The following is an 18,257-nucleotide window of genomic DNA, read 5'->3' as shown; positions in this document are numbered from 1 at the left end:
TAGAGTGGGATTAGGAATGGGAAATGTTTATCCTGCAACAGCAAGGGTCGTCGCCTTTCCAAATGGGCAGGAGAGGACGGCGATGAGTTTGGGTACCCCAAAACCCAGGACGCAGGCTGGGGCTGCCGTGCCCTGCCTCCCAGCCCTCGTCAAGGGGACCAATTATAATCCCACAGGACGATGCCAAGAGGAGTACAGAACGTCTGCTTGGGAAACAACTAGAGCTGAGAGCCCGTAAAAATGAGAAGCTAAAGCCGAGTGCCCCCCCTGCCAGGCACCCGCTCCCCTGGCCACCGTGGTCCGCTTTGACCACCATGGCCCAGGATGAACAGGCGGGTGGGATTCTCCCAAACCAGCTGCAAAATCCCCTTCCTGTCTGGGTTAGGAGGAGATTGCTGGGGATCCACTGTCCGAGCTGATTTTCTCCTGTGTAATATTATTGAAATGTGCGCCACTTCTCCCTCTCTCCCGGCCCCCAGCCACGTGAAGCAGCTTGGTTTACACCCTGTTGACCAGCCTGATGTCTCGTAGTGGGCTTTTGCTGTATTTCCCCACCTTCTTGCATTTTCATCCTGCCCATTCTTCTTTCGTTCATTTGCTCTCCTCCTCTTTTCTTTAACGCCATGTGTGCCGGGAAGCCAAGTTAACCTTTCCAGTAATAACCGAGACTAACCCAGAGCTCTTGTTGTTCTTGACACAGTGTATTGTAACAGTACAGTAATGTGGTGTTGTGTTAGTTGTGAAGTTCACCACCTGGAGTTTAACAGATGTCTGTATTTCCCAAGATGTTGGTATTGTTTAGATCTTTACTGCAATAATTAGAAATGATACTGTGTGGTAGGGGGCACGGGCTTTGCACCTGGATTATTATACATGAGCGATACCCAAATTCTCTGCAGAACTGCACAGGTCGGGTTAAATAAATGGTGTATATAAAAAAGTGAAAAAATGGTTTATCTGTTCAGAAAGTTCCCTGCCCACCTAGACACAGTAGGTATTTATGGATAGTCCTCAGACAGCATGCCAGCTTGTGTGTGGTTCATCTCGCGGTACTATCTGTATTGCACTAATACGCATGGCCGGCATGCGGAGACCGGTGAAGCGCGTGGTGGCATGATTCATAAACAGGGTTGGCAAATCCCCTCTTAACAAAGTTAATGGGGAAGGATGAAACATTTCCTAATGGTAATTTTCTAAGGCTGCAAGGGCATCTGTGAGAGCAGCATCCAGAGACGTTTGGCTGTGGAAACCTGGGGGCATGTGCTGGGAAAGGTGAAAAGGAGCTTTGGGGTTTGGGAGAGGGGGGTGTGAAGGGCGAGAAGCCTTTGCAGATGTATGAACAATTAGCAACCCTGCTTATAAGGTCATGCACAGTCTAATCCAGGTGCAGGAGCCCTGCACAGGAGATATTTTACAACCTCTCTCTAAATCCTCTCTCTGTTCTAACGGCGTCGGTGCTATTCTGTAGGATTTGGAATTACCCTTCAATCAAAGCTAAGAAAAAATTTGAATTCCAGTGTAATTATTCATAAGTAAATCTTTCGCAAGAAAAGGCAGAAACATTGACGTTTTTCTTTTTGAATGTGAATTATACATAAATGTAGAAGAAGTGATCCAATTACGATGGTGTTCCTTTCTGAGATGATAAGTTGGTTCATAAAAATAGGTCCTATTCCTCACCTAATTGTATTCAAACATTTTAGTTAATTTGCTACTCATAATTTAGCATAATGTGATGGAGATATCTTGACTTTATGGAGATTTATGCAGATTTTGAGTTATCTGACAAAGTCTTAGGAGTGAGTCAGCAGCTACCAGTCTGCTTTTTTGTAAGCACTCAATAGGTTCAGCATGAAAATTCATTTCATAGACCTTTTCATCGATATCATGCTTTAGCAGTCAGGTACAGATCACCTAAAGCACACTGAAGATCAGAAAGTGAATATTAATATTGCCTTTCATTTGATGACACTGAAGCAGAATTTTGGGCGTTCCAAACCCCTACAGAATAAAACTGCTGAGTGATTTGTCTCTCTGGTCCCTGGGCTGTAAGGGAAAGGTCTGTCTCAATGGAAAAAACAAAACTTCTCTGATTTTTCGGGATCCTGTTATGAGGTAGGGAGCACATGAAACCATTAAATCTATGGGTTTGATTGCAATGTCATTGGCTATTGACAAAGTGAATTCTATTTCCAGGCAAAATTTAATCTTCTAAAATTAGTTTTCCCTGAGGGCAACCCAAACCTATGCTTCGTGGCTCCATTCTGCCCAACTTTTTGCTCGGAATAATGTATCAAACTGTACATTTGCTCAACAGCACTAAATATCAAGCCGTGTAATTCTTACAGCTCAATAATTTTCATAACCAGTTGATCATCTAATTATGAGAGTAATATTATACTCTGACATATGCAAGACAGTCCTTTCCACTTCAATCTGCATTATAATGCCTCCTTGAAAATTGTACTGAATTATATACTCAGCCTTGGCATTTCCTCATTAGAGATTAGGTGAGTAAATGAGTTTATCTCTAGGAACACTCTGGGTCTAAAGAGCATGTGTCATCCCTGAGGCAGCCGAACACGGGAATGAATTGAACAGTGAAATCTGTACTTTGATAATCTTGTCTAAATGGAGGATCGTTATTTTCTAATCGCTAAGGCTGACTGATCAGTTTTCCTCGGTACTTTTATGGACCATTTTTCAGGGCTCTGACAGCCAAAGTGTTGAATTTTGTTCTCTCTACAGTTTATTGCAAAGAACATAATATGTCTGAATTACTTCTTCTTCAAAGACCACCGCTAACTCAGTGGCCTGCATTTTTATGCCATTGTTAGTAAAATCTGTCCCCAACATCTGACCGTTAATTAGGTTTTCAGATACTTTGGGGACTTTTAAGGTCAGCAGAAACAAAAATTGTTGTTTTAATTTAAATTTCCCTACAGGGAAAACATTCTTTAGCAGCACAATAGTCCCAGCTCACCTTGTCCCTGATGCCATAAGGCTGAGTATAGCGCATGTCCCACTGAAGATGTTTAATGGATATGAGATGACGGGAGCCCTGCTGTGTATTAAAAATGGTAACATGCCAGCAAGAACAAAGGAAATAAAAAAGACAGCATGTTGCTGTAATCGGTCTAAAATTTATCATCCTTGGAGTTGGAAAGTGAGGGTGCGTTGACTTCAGAAAGACGCAGAGAAATGACTTGACGTGCCTCTCCGCTCTCCTCCTCCCCGCTGCAGAAGCACAGTGTAAGCCCTACTATTCGGATTACTCCCGCTTCCGCCTCCTGATCCACCAGATGTGCACCAGCCACTACCTGGATTTGTTCATCACCGGCGTGATCGGCCTCAACGTGATCACCATGGCCATGGAGCACTACCAGCAGCCAAAGGTACTGGGACAGAGAGGGGGAAAAGCGGGGGGAGGACGTGCTCAGCCACGGTGGGATGTGCCGATGGGCAGAGTTAAGGCCAGTTTTGCTGTTAGACCTTGGGGCCCCCATTCACCACGCTCGACTTGTCCCTTTGCCCTGTGGAGCGTACCCATCCTCCAGCTGGCTTCCAGCTCAAACCGTGGCTTTTGGTACCTGGATCACATTGCACCTCTTCCTTCTAGTTAAGTGCAAACGGACTGCTTTGAAAATGAGGATGGGAGCAGGTTGGTTTGGTTTGCTAGACGAGATCGTCATTGAAATCTGCCATTTGACTTGGGTTTTCCACCAAAAAAAGGAGAAAAAAGGAAAAAGAACAGAAGAATTTGTGAAATGTTTCTTTTTGCAAAGTTTCTTCTAAATCCCCAGTGACCCACAGGGCCCAATTTTCATGAGCACTGGATTCCATCCTGGTCTTTAAAATACATTTTAATGTATTAGTGTGCTAAGTTCCTGGGTCTTTGTCATACTCTGAAAATAAAAACAGCCTGTCCTGGGATGTCAAGTCTCTTGTGCATAAGGATGAAATGGAAATAGCTGCCTTTGCCATATAACTTGTACTTATTTTTATTAGCCACTTTCAGAATGAATAAATATAACACACAAAAGGAAGAAATATTCTTTAAGACTAGACAGGACTTGAATACTTAATGTAAAAAAACCCAAACAACTAAGGCAAACGAGGGGAAAAATATCCTCCAGCCTATCATAAAGAAGCCAAGAAGTGAAAGGGCACAAGCCCAATTTATTTTTTCTGTTCAGGTCACCTTTAAATACCCTGGAAGGTTCATTGCGTGATTCAGTCATTTGGTGATGAAAAAGGTTGTTGGCCAAGAAGCCTGTATTGGAATCGCTCTTACTGCAGTCGTTCTGCAGCTACATTTTCTCTTGTATTATAAAAATGTTGGGCAGGCTTTTGTTTTTAATTTTCTTTAGGAAAATAACATTTTGTCTCTAAGCCTCTGGTATGCGGCATCTGGGTAATAACTCCAAGCTTGGGTTGTGCTGAGATGACAGCGCAGTTAGAGCCATGCACATGCTTGAGAGTCTTGCTGAATCAGGGCCCCGAAATCACTCTGGTCTGGGTGACTGATGGCTGGGATCCTGCAGATACTTAAAAGGCTAAATGTACCGGAGAGCTTTATATCCAAACTAACCATCGCTTGGTGTGTTGGTGCTGAAAGGGGTTGGTGGTGAGATACCCCGGGATGCCCTGTGGATGAGATCCCAGCGGGAGATGCTGCGGCTGCTCATAGAGAGGAGGGGCTGCGGGTGTGCATAGAGGTGGTTTGAGCAAAGAGCAAAATCTGCTTTTGCCAAATAAATAGGCTCATTTGCTGGCAGAGCCCAGGTCCCCTGCAGTATGGCAGGGAGGCTCGTTCAGAGCTTCCTTTGGCAGCTGGGCTTGTACTTCTCAGGCAGGTGAGGTGGTTTTTGTCCATGGATGCTCAAAGCTAAACTGTAGCATGAAGGCAGAGTGCATGGCTTAAACCCCTTTACTATGACTTCTCCCACCTGGGGATCAGCAAGTCTTGGTTTTGATCTGAGAGCCCTCTGTTGCCATTTCTCACGTTCCCTAACAGCGCCCTGGACACAGTAGTTACCACCCCGTTTGCCAGCAGGGAGAAACTCAATGCACGTTACTTAAGAGGCCGTGCAGTATGCTGCTACCACAAATGCTCCTTCACCAGCAGGACTTTGGGGATGAAGTCACCTCTGACGTGGCTTAATGCCTGACTGTGCAAGAGTTGTCCCAGCCAGGAGGCACCTGTAGTTAATGGCCAGGCCGTGACTTCTGCAGAGGGAAGGGTGGGCAGAGGAAAACCCGAGGCACTCGCTCCTGCTGGCGTGCCAGCCCTCTCTCCTGCTCCTTGCCAAAAGCTCAAGGTGAGGGGTAAATGACAGGCTGTCACAAAGAAGCCATTTGGCCAGCTCTTGCACAGACCCGGCCAGCCCGCAGCTCTTGCAGCAGTGCACAAACGAGCAAGTGAGATGAAATTCAGCTTTCTGCCGAAAGCACGAGGGGCTTTGCGCTGCTGACACCTGCAAAGGCAGCAGCTCCTACCACTCACCCAAGCGATCCCAGCTGAGGCTGCGTTACTGCCCTCGGGGTTTGAGTTGTGCCTTGGGTTTGTGTCAGCCCTTCCCGTCAATTATATCAGCTGGTTTGGGGCCAGGCAGAAATGCAGCCTGTGCACTGCCTGAGGTACTGGGACTTTTCCCTGGGACGTTTATCATCGGAGAGAACCCACAGCTGGAGCCTCTTAGCTGTAGTTTGGAAACGAGTAACTGGTGAAAGAAGAGGAGGGCAGCTTTGCAGCAAAGCCCCTCAGCAGAGCTAGCTCCTAATCCCGGTCCTGTGTCCACATCCCAGGTCCTTGATGAAGCCCTGAAGATTTGCAATTACATCTTCACCGTTATCTTTGTCCTGGAGTCTGTTTTCAAGCTTATCGCCTTTGGGTTTCGTCGCTTCTTCCAAGACAGGTAACAAAAGCTCTGACCTGACCGTGGGACCACCAGCAGGTTTCCAGAGACAGCTGCCCAAGTTCAGTGTCCTGGACCCCAATGCTTTTCCCGATGATGTCAGTCTGACACGTGTGAACGCTTTTTGGTGTGACTGATTGAAACCTGGGTAGGTGGAGGCTTGGGGTGTGGGTTGGAGAAAGGATCGTGCATGCCAAGGAGCGTGATTGCACTGCTTTGGCCCTTGGGAGTGGACAAAATAGGAGCGAGTCTCACACCGAGCGGCCAGTTCTCTTCTCACACCAGTTGCATGTCCATATAATCAAGAGGACCTGGTAAAGTGACAAAATTTATGCTGAGAGAGAGAACCTGGTCCTGAGTGGAAATGAAAGAGAAAAGGGACCTCTTTTTATGCAGACGCAGAGCAGCAAATGAAATTGCTTCTTCCTCTAGATTTTCACTCTCTTACTTCACAAATACAGATTTTATGTCCTTGGTGAATCTTTCTCCTCCCATTTTTGTCTCCTTCAACGTCAATACCAAGAGCGCTGGCACTGAGCAGGATCTGACACGAGCTGTTCAGCAGCCGGGGGATGGTTCCTCCCCTCTCCCCACATTCCGGGTGTCCGTGCTGGGATTATGCCTCTCTCCAACCTGGCACAAATCCTTGGGGTCTTTCCTTCGCCGAGCGTGTTTTTTTTGTTGCAAGGACTGGACGTGGGGTCTGGTTCTTTCTAGGGCAGATCTCACGCTGAGGTCCACGAGTGTCGTGTCTAGAAGTGGCCAGACAGATACCACAGTGTCTCCCCTGAGGTCTGCAGCCTCTGGGTAGAAAACTGCCCAGCTTTTGTTTCTGTTTCCCCTCAGTCAAGTATATCTTTGGAATTGGCTGATTTTCTAATGAGATGCATTAGTTATAGTGATTTCATAACATAACTGCTTTTGTATAATACCCTCAGAAAAATGCTGCAGATTCATTTGAGTGCTAGAACCATTGAAATGACTGGAATTCGTGTGAAACGAGCTACCTCCCCTCGCCAGCTTCTTAGGCGATGTTAAACTTCATTTTGTGTTCTCTCCAGATGGAACCAATTAGATCTGGCAATTGTGCTGCTGTCTATCATGGGCATCACTTTGGAAGAGATCGAGGTGAACGCTTCACTACCAATTAACCCCACTATTATCCGAATCATGAGGGTTCTCAGGATTGCTCGAGGTGAGACAAATAAAGCAGAATTGACTTGTGTTTGAGGTGCAAGGTCCCCTCCAGGAGAGAGTTAAGTGTTGGGAAATGGTTCTGGGGCACATCCCCATCACGATGTGCATAGTTCTGGCATCACCAGGCTGTAAACAAATAAAAGAACAATGGGGGAAAATAATTGTGAGGAGCCAAAAAGCTGAGCCAACTGACCATGTGTTTCTACCTTAAGAGGACTCGAAGGCTGAGAGCTTAGAAATAAAGGAGAAATAGCTGTGGCTGTAACTCCCAGAGATGTACCTGGAAAAAATATGCCAGTCAAATCAAAGTCATCTCTAATGGGGATTAGAGAACACAAGCTCGAGTACGTTGGCTTGAAAAGACGAGCATCTAATAAATCTAATTTCCCGTGGGACTTTACATCTCACCACTCGGTGACAAAGCATGCCTCGTCACTCTGCATCCATCTGTCCGCTCAGACTTGTAACGACACGCACCCGAGTTGGGAAGTCAGCTTCTTCAGGGCCTGATTTTTCAGAACAGGGAGGTCTCAGGGCCAAATGATGAAGACGTAAAATGTGAGCGCTTGGGCCCTTAATAAAGTACTCCTAGGCCGCCCTGAAGGGCAATGTTGTGCTCTGAGGCATAATTGCTTTGATTGCAGCCCTCATCTAACCAAAGAAGGAACTGTAGGAGAAATGCTGCTGTGTCTCAAGGGGGAAATAAAAGTGTTTTTCCTGTGCATTGGATCCCTTTCAGAATTAAAAATACATGCGGTTTCCAATTGGAAATGCAACCTTCTGGAAGGGGTGTGTAAATCGGTTCCTCAGTGAATCATGTATGAAAGTGGGTAGCCTATGGAAGGGGGAAAGTAGCCCCAGGGCTGGGAAAGTAACTGCTCGCGATAACCAGAGGAAGGAGATGGGCCCGACACAGATCAAGTGGGGAAAGAAAAAGCCGGGCAGAACAATAACGCTTTCTCTAAGTCTCAGGATAGGTGATGCTGCTATTCACGGGATTTTAATAGTATCCAAGCAACCAGGAGCGATGTAAAAAGGCCAGGGACGATAGTGGCTAATGGAGAACACTTGACGTGATTTCACATTTCTCTTCCTGTAATCTGTGACTCCTGGGAGAGGGACTGAGTTTGTGCCTCCGTGCTAACGCTGCCGTTACCATATTACGAACGTGTTTTCTGCAGTGTTGAAGTTGCTGAAGATGGCTGTAGGGATGAGAGCCCTGCTGGACACCGTGATGCAAGCGCTGCCGCAGGTAACCCACTGCCATATCAAACCAGATCTCCTCTGGCCCAGAGCTAATTTCCTATTGCAGAGGAATGCTAATCATTTTATCTTTACTGTCATTAGAGAATCACATTTCCCTTCCGAAGCACAGTCTGAGATACAGTCCTCACATTGAGGTCATTTTTCCCCTGAAGCAATTTAAGTTTTGGATTAAAGAATACAGCAAGAAACAGGTCTGGAACAAAAAAATCAATGTTCTTTTTTGTGTTTTTTTTCCCCCCATTTCTTTTTCTCTTTCCAGGTGGGGAATCTGGGTCTTCTCTTCATGTTGTTGTTTTTCATATTTGCAGCTCTTGGAGTGGAGCTGTTTGGAGACCTCGGTGAGTCTTCCCATGCCGGTGGAAGGGGTGGGAGCGGTGTGCGAGCGGGGGTCTCACGGCTGTGCTTGGTCCCGCAGAGTGTGACGACACGCACCCCTGCGAGGGGCTGGGACGGCACGCCACCTTCAGAAACTTTGGGATGGCCTTTCTGACGCTCTTCCGAGTATCCACGGGAGACAACTGGAATGGGATCATGAAGGTAAGAGACCCACGGAAAATGAGTATTGCCTATAATTGCTTAATTAGAAGCTGTCCGCTCTGCTCCAGACTGGTAACGATGCCCAGCCAGGACACTCACGTCCTGCAGTGAGCTGGTCTCTTCATTTGTGCACTGGGAAAAGGCTTTAACATTTCTGTTCCCTCCTTTCAGCAATGTGATGTCTATCATTGCAGGCTCCTGGCACGTTCCATGTATTCCCTTTTTTACACTGAGAGAGCAACTTAAAAGGAAGGGGAAAAAATAAAGGGATTCATCTCTCAAGTAGCACGAGTTCAGCTCAGTAACATGCATTGGATTTCTTTTTTTCCTTAAAAGTCTTGTTGGTATTACTTTGGTGGTGGTTTTTTTTTTTCTGGGAAAACCCAGGTTTCTGAGAAAGAGTCTCTCTTTGGGGACAGCCATAAAGGCACACTATTGTGAAGAAATCTGGTCTATGAATACACAGGGTGCTAGCTAGTCCGAAGGAATCACTTCTCTGTCCATTTGTAGCCCACGGTGAGTGTTAGGTGGCCAAATTCTTAATGACACGGTGTGAACTTGAGGAAAGAGTGTCTGCAAGCCCAGCTGCTGTGGGATAGCAGATGGGTCGTAGCTGCACCCTGCTTGCACTGGGTCTGTGCCACGTTCTTGTGTATTTGGTCTCTAACGTGGTAAAACAGCCTTTCCTTTAGGAGCAGCAGGGTGTCGATGTCTGATGTTGCACAGGCCAAGGACAGTTTCCTCTGAGCCTGCTTGTGTTGACTTACACAGAAACCTAAGGTTTTACTGGCAAGTATTTTGCTATTCTAAACATGAAATTGGCCCAATCTTCTCAATTTTCTTCATGAAAGGAGAACCCATTGCAGCCAGCTGACCAGACAGCAGACCAAGGGCCTTGCTAGAACCTCTTCACAGCCCTCCATCGTTTCCCCCCCTGTTTCCAGGACACGCTGCGAGACTGTGACCAGGAGTCCACCTGTTACAACACCGTCATTTCACCCATCTACTTCGTCTCCTTCGTGCTGACAGCCCAGTTTGTCCTGGTGAACGTGGTGATCGCCGTGCTCATGAAGCACTTGGAGGAGAGCAACAAGGAGGCTAAGGAGGAGGCAGAGCTCGAAGCAGAACTGGAAATGGAAATGAAGACGATCACCCCTGGCCAACACAGCCCCTCGGACATCTTTGCATGGACAGGCGGTGCCGGTGGAGAGAGACCCGAGAGCCCCCGAGGATGTACCAATCCCATGCAAATCAAGGTGGATTCTCAGCTCTCATTAGTTTACCCTATGGTGAGAATCTCAGTTGGCGGGTGAAGAGGGCTTGAGCTGCATATTTGCTAGGGGAAGACATGCACGAGTCGGTAATGAAGGAGTGGGTGTACTGTACATCTAGGGCTTGTGTTCCTCGCTATCCGCTGACTGTTGCATGATGTGGGAACCCGTGCTCCAGGGAAGAGACCCTAGGCTGGTCTCCAGACCGCCTTGATGCATCTGTTCGGAGGTAGAGAGCTTTGCAATTTGTTCTGGAGATGTGCCCGAGCCACCAAGTTCAGAGCTACCTCCAAATTTGCTCTGATCCAGAGTTTGGGCTAGGTTCTTTGTGATAGCAAAATCATGAGCATAATGTGTTTGCTTTTCTAATGCAGACCATGAACCACAACATAAAAGAGGAATAAAACTTGGCTAATCTTTGCTTAAGTATTAAATTTGTTTTATGTAACCTCAATTTAAAATCCATCCCCACAGTCAAGCTTGTAAGAAAAGATTATTTTAACAATAGAATAATCCAGAGGGGACTCAAACCTGAGCTCACCAGAACTGGTGGCAAAACTCCCACCAGCAGGAGCAGTGCCGGAGCAGGGCTGTAATGTGGTAGCTGCTACGAGCTGCAACAAGTCTCTCTAAAGCACAGTTTCTGGATGAAGACTCTGTTTGAGGAATGAGAGAGGTGAGGTCAAGACCCAGACAGGTCCTGCGGGAGGGAACTGAACTGGAATTATACAAGAAAAACAGTCCAGCCTTTTTTTAGTCTTAGCTGATTGCAAATTGGGTTAAACTCTACACAGACCTCATTAGCCTTTATTACATCATGATTTCACAACAGCATATCTTGGCCTCTGCCTGGGGTCGACTAATGAGTATTCTAATGCATGAAAAACTCATTTATGATCTTTAGTCCAAGGATGAAAAAGAGTAAATCCCTGCTTAAGCTTTGTTTCAGTTCTTAAGCTACTGGAAATTTCTGGTGCCATTAGGAGTCACTGGTGTCTGAGGTGGAGTCCAAAGCTGCTCTTTGGCACAGGAAAAAGGAGTTCAGGGCAATATGGGGAAATCCAGATTCACTACGTCCTCTGGGAGGAAACAGCACGTCCCAGCTCTTGTTGCACATGTTAAGCAGAGTACTGGCAAACTGTCCTCAGCACTGTTGTCCTGCATCAGTACTCACACTGGCAAAAAGAGAAATTGCAAAATCGCAAGACAAATCGGTGGGAAGGACACCCTGAGCTCTTCAGTCTGTTAAACCTGCCCTCTCTGAAGGTGGCTTTGGAAAGGGCTTATTCTAGTCATAATCTCCAGAGTCTGTTTCTTGCTCTTTCACTCAAACAGAAGCCTCAAAAACCTCCAGGAGATTTTATTCTGACTATTTATTCTCCCAGCCAAAATCTTCAGGACAAATCTGATGCTTGAGCACGATAGCAGAGGAATACAATTCCCAGGACATGACCCTGCAAGGACATGTGGTCAGCATGCTCTTTTGCTTGCCTGTTCCCCAGGATTTTTGCACCGTGTGCTGTTTGACTGTAACGACGGTCCTCATTTCATTGTATGCAGTAGGCGATCCCTACATGAAAGGTGCAACCCTTAAATTGCTCCCATGCTGCCTGCAAAAGCCAGACCCTGCTCTGTATAACCTCCCGTTGTCCGTGCTGTGGCCAGCTGGTTTGAAGTTGGCCAGGACAACTGAGGCACCTCAACCCGTGTCTGGTATGTGAATTAGTGACCTGACGCTTGGCCATCCTGGGCTTCTGCGGCTTTTATGGACAGGATGCTCAGCCTCTCTTCAAGTCAGGTTATTTTAATTTATGTGACCCTGGATATGGGTTTAGGTGTCAAATATTAGGTCTTGCTCAAAAATGTGGACAGTGGGTACAGAAACCTTACAGCAGTAGTGTCCTGTAGATCAAGTATCAAGGTGCTGCTGTACTGGCCCCATTATACAGCTTAGATCCCAGGAGTAACAGGTCATGTTTGCTGAGAGCGAGACTTGTCCCCAAGGAGGGCCCTGAGTGGGAAAGCCACGGTCCCGGGGCAGCCGGCGTCAGCCCCGTCTCTAGTAATGTCTGAGAAAGCTGTCACTGCTCACCGTGATATTACTGCACTGTTCTCTCTCCTCTCCTGCCTCACCTCTCCTGTCCCGTTGTTTCTGTTTCTGCTCTGCTCCTGAATGTTTCCATCTCCCCCATCCTGTTTTTTTTTTTCCTTTTGTTCATTGGGTTTTATACACTGTCCTTTTTTCTCTCTGTCTCTGTCCCTTGCTTTTTTTTCTCTCTCTTTTTGGCTCGCTCTATCTTTCTGCATGCTATACACCACCCCTCCTAGGAAAGGCACTTGTTTGATACCATATCACTGCTGATCCAGGAATCTCTGGAAGGAGAGCTGAAGCTGATGGACAACCTGTCAGGCTCTGTGTGCCATCATTATGCCCTCCCAGCTCCCGAATATTACAACTCTGAGAACCAGGTTAATATTCCTAATTTCCTGCAAAGTCTCCATCCAAACTTGATTTGACTGAGACCTTTAATAGAGAGTTAAAGTTCTTTACTTTATGTAATGTAGTCACAGGGATTTTGAAGCATAAGTCATTTTGGCTTTTTCTGCGGGAGTTGAGATAGTATCTTGGTTTATGATGTTGTATATCAATGCAAGAGGAAAAGTACAGGCTCTGAGTTTCCCTCTTCAGCACAATGAGAAGTGTTTCATGGGGATTTACTGTTCACAAGTGCTGTAGGGGAAGTGTACAAAATCCCGTCTCCATCCTTCAGTGGGGTGCTTGTATTTGGCTTCTTGCTCCTAACCAGGGCTCTGTAGCAACGTCGGGACACGTCTGCAGAGCCTGGAGTACGGCGTGAGGTTTTCCCAGAGCAGAGCCTTAGCTGATGGTGATCATAAAATGATCTCGACATTTTGTGCCTACTTACACTGCATGAAAATCCAGTTTCGAATGATTTACCTAAAGAGGCTTCTTGCAAGTGGGTCATTGTACACTAGATCCTCATCTCTGATCTAAACTGAATTTAGAGGGTGAGGCAGCCCTTAATGCTATACTTAAGTAATCGTGTCCTCCAGTGCTTTCTCGAACAGGGACTGTAATACTTGTTTAAAATTAGTTCATTTACTTCTTAGGATAAAATGCCTACTTTCTCAAGCCTGTTATTCTTTAGAGCAAATATTTTTTCCCTAAATCACAGCAGTGACCATAATAATAATTCAAGCATACCTATTTTTTCCTGCAGTTGGAATTGAGCAAATTCCATATTTCTTGATGTATTTTTTTTTCCTTTCTGGCTAAAAATAGCAGAAGTTTCCTTGTTAAATCAGTGTGCTTATTTATGAGCTCACTGACACTCTAAATTATCCAACTCGGTGGTTCATTAGAGAAAAGGAACAAGCTTAGGTAAAATGAAATCCTACTGCAGATCTTTATATAGCGGGATAACATGTCTCCCTCTGATTGCTGCATATCGCTTTCCAGATTGAGGTCTATTAAGGTATAGGAAGTGGTTGCCTCTAAGAATTGCCGGAGGAATAGAGACAGTAGCTTTGGCAGGGAAGGCAGAGGGTCAGTACGAAACTCGGCGAGAGCTGGTTGGAAATTTTTTGTCACAACATTTTTTACCAGAAAGTGCTACTGCACCAAAAAAATGGGTTTGTTTTGACATTTTTTTTAATGAAAAAATATAGCATTCCAGTTTGCAATGGCTTTTTCTTTGAAAATTTAAGCTATTTTATTCCCCCCCCCCATAATTAAAACCCATATAAATCAGTTGAATGTTTCCAACAAAGTGTTTTGATGGCTTCAAACTCAATTTTGGGAGAGGGGAGGCTTAAGCGAGGGTGATGTTTTGTTTACATTTTGGCTTTTCTGTTCACACCATTTGTCATGTTCTCAGGCCAGTCAGGAATTTAGAGCAGTGCTGGGACTTGCTGAAAGCAACCTGATTAATAGCAGCTCCCGGCAGAGCAGCTCCATCAGGCAGGAGCCGCTGGTGTCCACCACGCTCCAGCACAGCCTTTCCCCGCACACCTGGGCTCCGGTCGGTGGGTCCCCATTAGGGATCAGCATCCTCACGCTGGCAGCCTTTGCCATGATGCTTTTTTGGGGGAGCCTCATAGGAAATCAGGAGCTCCTCCGAAGCGTCTCTCTCATCCGTTGCCAGCGGATGACTATGTTAGAGGAGATATCAAACCCAAGGTTAGATGAGAGGAGCCTGACCCTCTTACTTATCTCAGCTGAAGTTTTGAGCCTCTCAAGGTTCACTCACCACTGGGTTTATTTCACCCCACTGGTGCCATTTCTAAAAGTGAGAAAATCCAGCCCTTTGACAACTTGAATGCAACAGATCTGGGCCTCTGTGGTTTCTCTTGGAAGATATATTGCTGTTGAAAGACTTTTCAAGCATAGACGATAGGAAAAAAAAATAGGCACAGCGAGAAATGAAAAGGAAGCACCTGGGACTTGTCCAGAGCAGGAGGCTCCTGCAAGCGTGAGCCAGGTCTGTAGGTTACCCGATGAAATGCTGTCCCCAGTGCCGTGGGCATCAGCCTCGGACACGTAGCCGGGCTGGGGATTTGGGGAGGGCTGAGCCTGCACTTCAGGGCAAACGTCCCTCCTTGCAGTGCCTGGTAGCAGGGATGCTGCTCTGGGGGAGGTGCTGCAGTCCCCCTTTTTCCCCCCTTTCTCTCCAAAACCTGGAGTGACGTTTCACATTTCTTATAAAAAGACCTCTGTGTCTAGGGAGAGGGCTTCACCAGTATTTTGATAAAGATTCTTATCGATTACTCGAACGCCTTCGGCAGGGATGCGTTCGTGCGAGACGCATCAGTGGATGCAGCAGTGCAGCACCTATTCCCAGCTCGGGTTTGCTCAGAGCCGGAGGGGGCTGTTGGGGCCAGGGCTGCGGTGGCATTTGGGGCTGGAAGACACAGGCGGTTCTTTTAGTAGGACAGTTATTGGTGCTTACCCAGGCACTGGAGGCTCTTTAGCAGGCCAAAACCCACTGAAGGCTCCGGGAAGGCATTCACTGATATAAATCAAGCCTTGAGTATCTCCCAGTCCCTGTTTAGCCATTAGGAAGTTAATTATAGTCTCACCTGCCTCTCGGGGAGGCGGAGGTCCCCATACCCTCCCCGGAGCACAGAGAAAGTCATGCTCCATACCCCACCTGCGAAATTATTTTGGTGTTGGGGAGCCTTTGTGGACTCAACCAGATTAGCTTAGAGGCCAAGAAAACAGCATGGTTATTGGGTAGGAACAATTTCAGAGAAGTCGGAAGATCTTGAAGCCTCTTGTATTTGATCATAGGCAGAAGGAAAAATATCTTTAGTATGCAAGTAACGTTACTTTTGCTTCTGCATCTAGAGAGGAGAACAGCAAAATACAATGCTAGCTTTAGTGTATGGTTTTAAACTCCCTCCCAGATCATTGGCAAGCACTTAAGTATGAATGTCCCACTCTTTTTTTCATTTCTTTGTTATATTTAATTTCTTTAACGTTCTGTCTCTGGTACCAATGTGCATGATGTAGCTTCTCCCACTGCAGGATATTGCTTTAGTATCTAGAAGTATTTAGATTATGATACTTTTTTTTTCTTTTCCAAAAGATTTGTGTCCTGGTTTCTTATGCTTAATCATCTCTCCCTTTAGATCCCTCTAGCTGAGATGGAGGCTCTGTCTCTGACGTCAGATATTCTCTCTGAAAAGTCCTGGTCCTTAGCTCTGACGGATGACTCTTTTCCTGATGATACTAACACACACTTACTTAATGCTCTGGAAAGCAATGTACATACACTGGTCGCTGTATAGTCTGATGTTTACAGGGTTCGAAATACTGCTTCCACCTCTCTGCACCTGCCTAATGGCATTTTCAGTTCAAGCCCATTTCCAAATAGCACCAACCTTTCCCCTGAACAGGACGTTGTCCTGAATGCCATTAGGTCCTGGGTTGTTATCGCTCTTGTCCACAAACTTGGCTCCTTGCGAGGAACAAGTATTTATTTCTGTTTTTCCTTTGGCGTCTTATGTAAAAACACTGTGTTTTCTACAAGTAAAATAAATAGTAAAAAAATGCTTTGGAAAGCGTCAAGGTTGAAATTTCCTCCCCATCTGAAACAAATCAGTGATGCTGCGTGGAAGAGACACTCATGAGCTAATGACTCGTGTCCTCTGCTGAGGGGTCATCTACAACCCTTTGGTTTGTAATGGATTTTTGTCTTTATGAACAGAGGCACCACAAGGCTTTTTGCATGATTGGTGCCAGACTGTTTGTTTTACAAATATCAGATGGGGATCTCTCCGAGATACTGCTTGTTTTCTGAATTCTTACTAGCAGTCATCCCGCTGGAAAAAAAAGAAAAGAGTTTGGACTATTTTGTGTCTTTTTGAATTAAATAACCAGTATTTTGAACCCTGCCTTAACCATCTCCTCTTTGAAACATTAGACATTTTTAGCTGTGTAGCAGTCAAGTGCTTTTTTTCTGCTGTACAACAGACATAACTCCTTTTCCAACATTTTTGGATCATTCTTGTTTTCTTTGTTGTTGTTCATGTACCTGCCTTTAGATGTTTGTGTTGTTGATAAATTTTCTGCCATTCTAGTTGACTGTCATCCTAATTAGCACTTATTTGGGAAACATCTCTTAAACCGTGACAATTTTTCCCATCATGCTTCATGGCATCACGTGCAAAAGATTTTGTAATCTACATTTAACATTTTGTATGGGACTTTTTGTTTCAAAATTAGCTAGTCTGGAGAGCTGGACTGGGGAGAGAGCCCTTCTAGTTTTGAATCCGTTTAGACAAACCTGTTTGACAGCATAGCAAAGTCTCAAGGGTTATAGCCAAGAGAGATGAGTTTTCTGCAAAAAAAGAGCAAAACCAGGTTGAACAAGGGGGTTTGTGAATTTGTGTCAATACCAACAAAGTGCCTTGGTCAAAACAGTTTCCCAAACTCCTGAAAAACTGCAAGCTTTCATTGAAATCTTTTCTAAATGCAGTATTTTTACACTTCATTTAGACACAGCTTTGGTTGAAAAATATCTCAGAATGTTTTGTTTGACTCAAAATAGATTTGGGTTGGGATTTTTTTTTCGTTCACAGAAAACTCAGATTTGATTTTCAGGCAAGCCAAAACAACATGTTTTTCAAAACTACCGGTGAACCAAAAAGTCATGTGCTCCCACTGCTCTGTTTGTGAGCTGGACTCAGAAGATCATTTTGCAGCCATTTTAAAGGGTTTTCATGAAGTTCACTGATGAGATTTCCCTTGAGATGATCAGAAAGTGGAAATGAGCCCGCTGTGGTATTGGATCCTGTCAATGAACCTAAAGGTTCATTAAAGGTTGGGTTTGGATAGGATCTTGAATCCAAATTCTTGTGTTCACATCCAAATGGTTTTGAATTTGAAATCTCAGGTTTCAGGCCATCTTTTCTGCTTTAAGCTAAATAATATGAAAGCTAAATAGCGTAAACAGCTCAGAAGGGAAAGGCAGGGAGGAACAGAGGGGTTCCCGAAGCCAAAGTCTCAGCTTTACCAGCACAGGTTTCGCTCTCCTTCCCTGAGCTATATCAAGAGACTGCAGTCTCTCTTATCTAGGCTGTATCCAGGCTATAGCCAAATCAGCAGGTTCCTGAGGACTGAAACTAATGCTGCATGACAGTGCAGATCCGTTTCCTTCATTAAATTTACAACAGGGGTCTTTTTTTTTGTCCTTTTCTTCTTTTTTCCTCATTTTTTTTTCCTTTTTGTAAATCTTTTAATCTCATCATGTTTCTTGTGCAAACAAAATGCCATAGTGAAATTTTGGGTTTATGACTGAAGGATAAAATTGGGAAAAAAATCTCAGTGTTGATTTCAGAAAACTTGTAATGCACTGAGTGAAGGGAATATCTGTCAGAAAATAAGATTTAAAGTTTTCCAAAAATGATCAGCAATATACTGTATCGGACTACAGTGTCACATCTTATTTCTGTGTTTTTCAATGGAGACCTTTTAAAGATGAACAAATTCTTTCATTAGAAATATCCAGGAGAGTTGACTTTGCTTTCGTTTTCGCTAATACTG

The 18,257-nt window shown here is 45.2% G+C and overlaps 1 protein-coding gene across 1 annotated transcript in view; it reads left to right on the top strand.

The window, feature by feature from the left end:
• CACNA1G (calcium voltage-gated channel subunit alpha1 G) overlaps positions 1-18,257 on the top strand; it is a 152,183-nt gene that overhangs the window by 121,918 nt on the left and 12,008 nt on the right. The window contains exons 27-35 of the mRNA XM_075044450.1: positions 3,244-3,395; positions 5,809-5,918; positions 6,980-7,113; positions 8,297-8,367; positions 8,641-8,719; positions 8,797-8,918; positions 9,863-10,207; positions 12,518-12,658; positions 15,842-15,976. Of these exons, the coding sequence (XP_074900551.1) occupies positions 3,244-3,395; positions 5,809-5,918; positions 6,980-7,113; positions 8,297-8,367; positions 8,641-8,719; positions 8,797-8,918; positions 9,863-10,207; positions 12,518-12,658; positions 15,842-15,976 (1,289 nt within the window). The remainder of the gene's footprint in view (positions 1-3,243; positions 3,396-5,808; positions 5,919-6,979; positions 7,114-8,296; positions 8,368-8,640; positions 8,720-8,796; positions 8,919-9,862; positions 10,208-12,517; positions 12,659-15,841; positions 15,977-18,257) is intronic.

This window comes from Buteo buteo, chromosome 13, assembly GCF_964188355.1.
Source record: "Buteo buteo chromosome 13, bButBut1.hap1.1, whole genome shotgun sequence".
NCBI lineage: Eukaryota > Metazoa > Chordata > Aves > Accipitriformes > Accipitridae > Buteo > Buteo buteo.
Note: the sequence above shows the minus strand (reverse complement) of the source record. Positions and strands in the feature narration are given on the sequence as shown.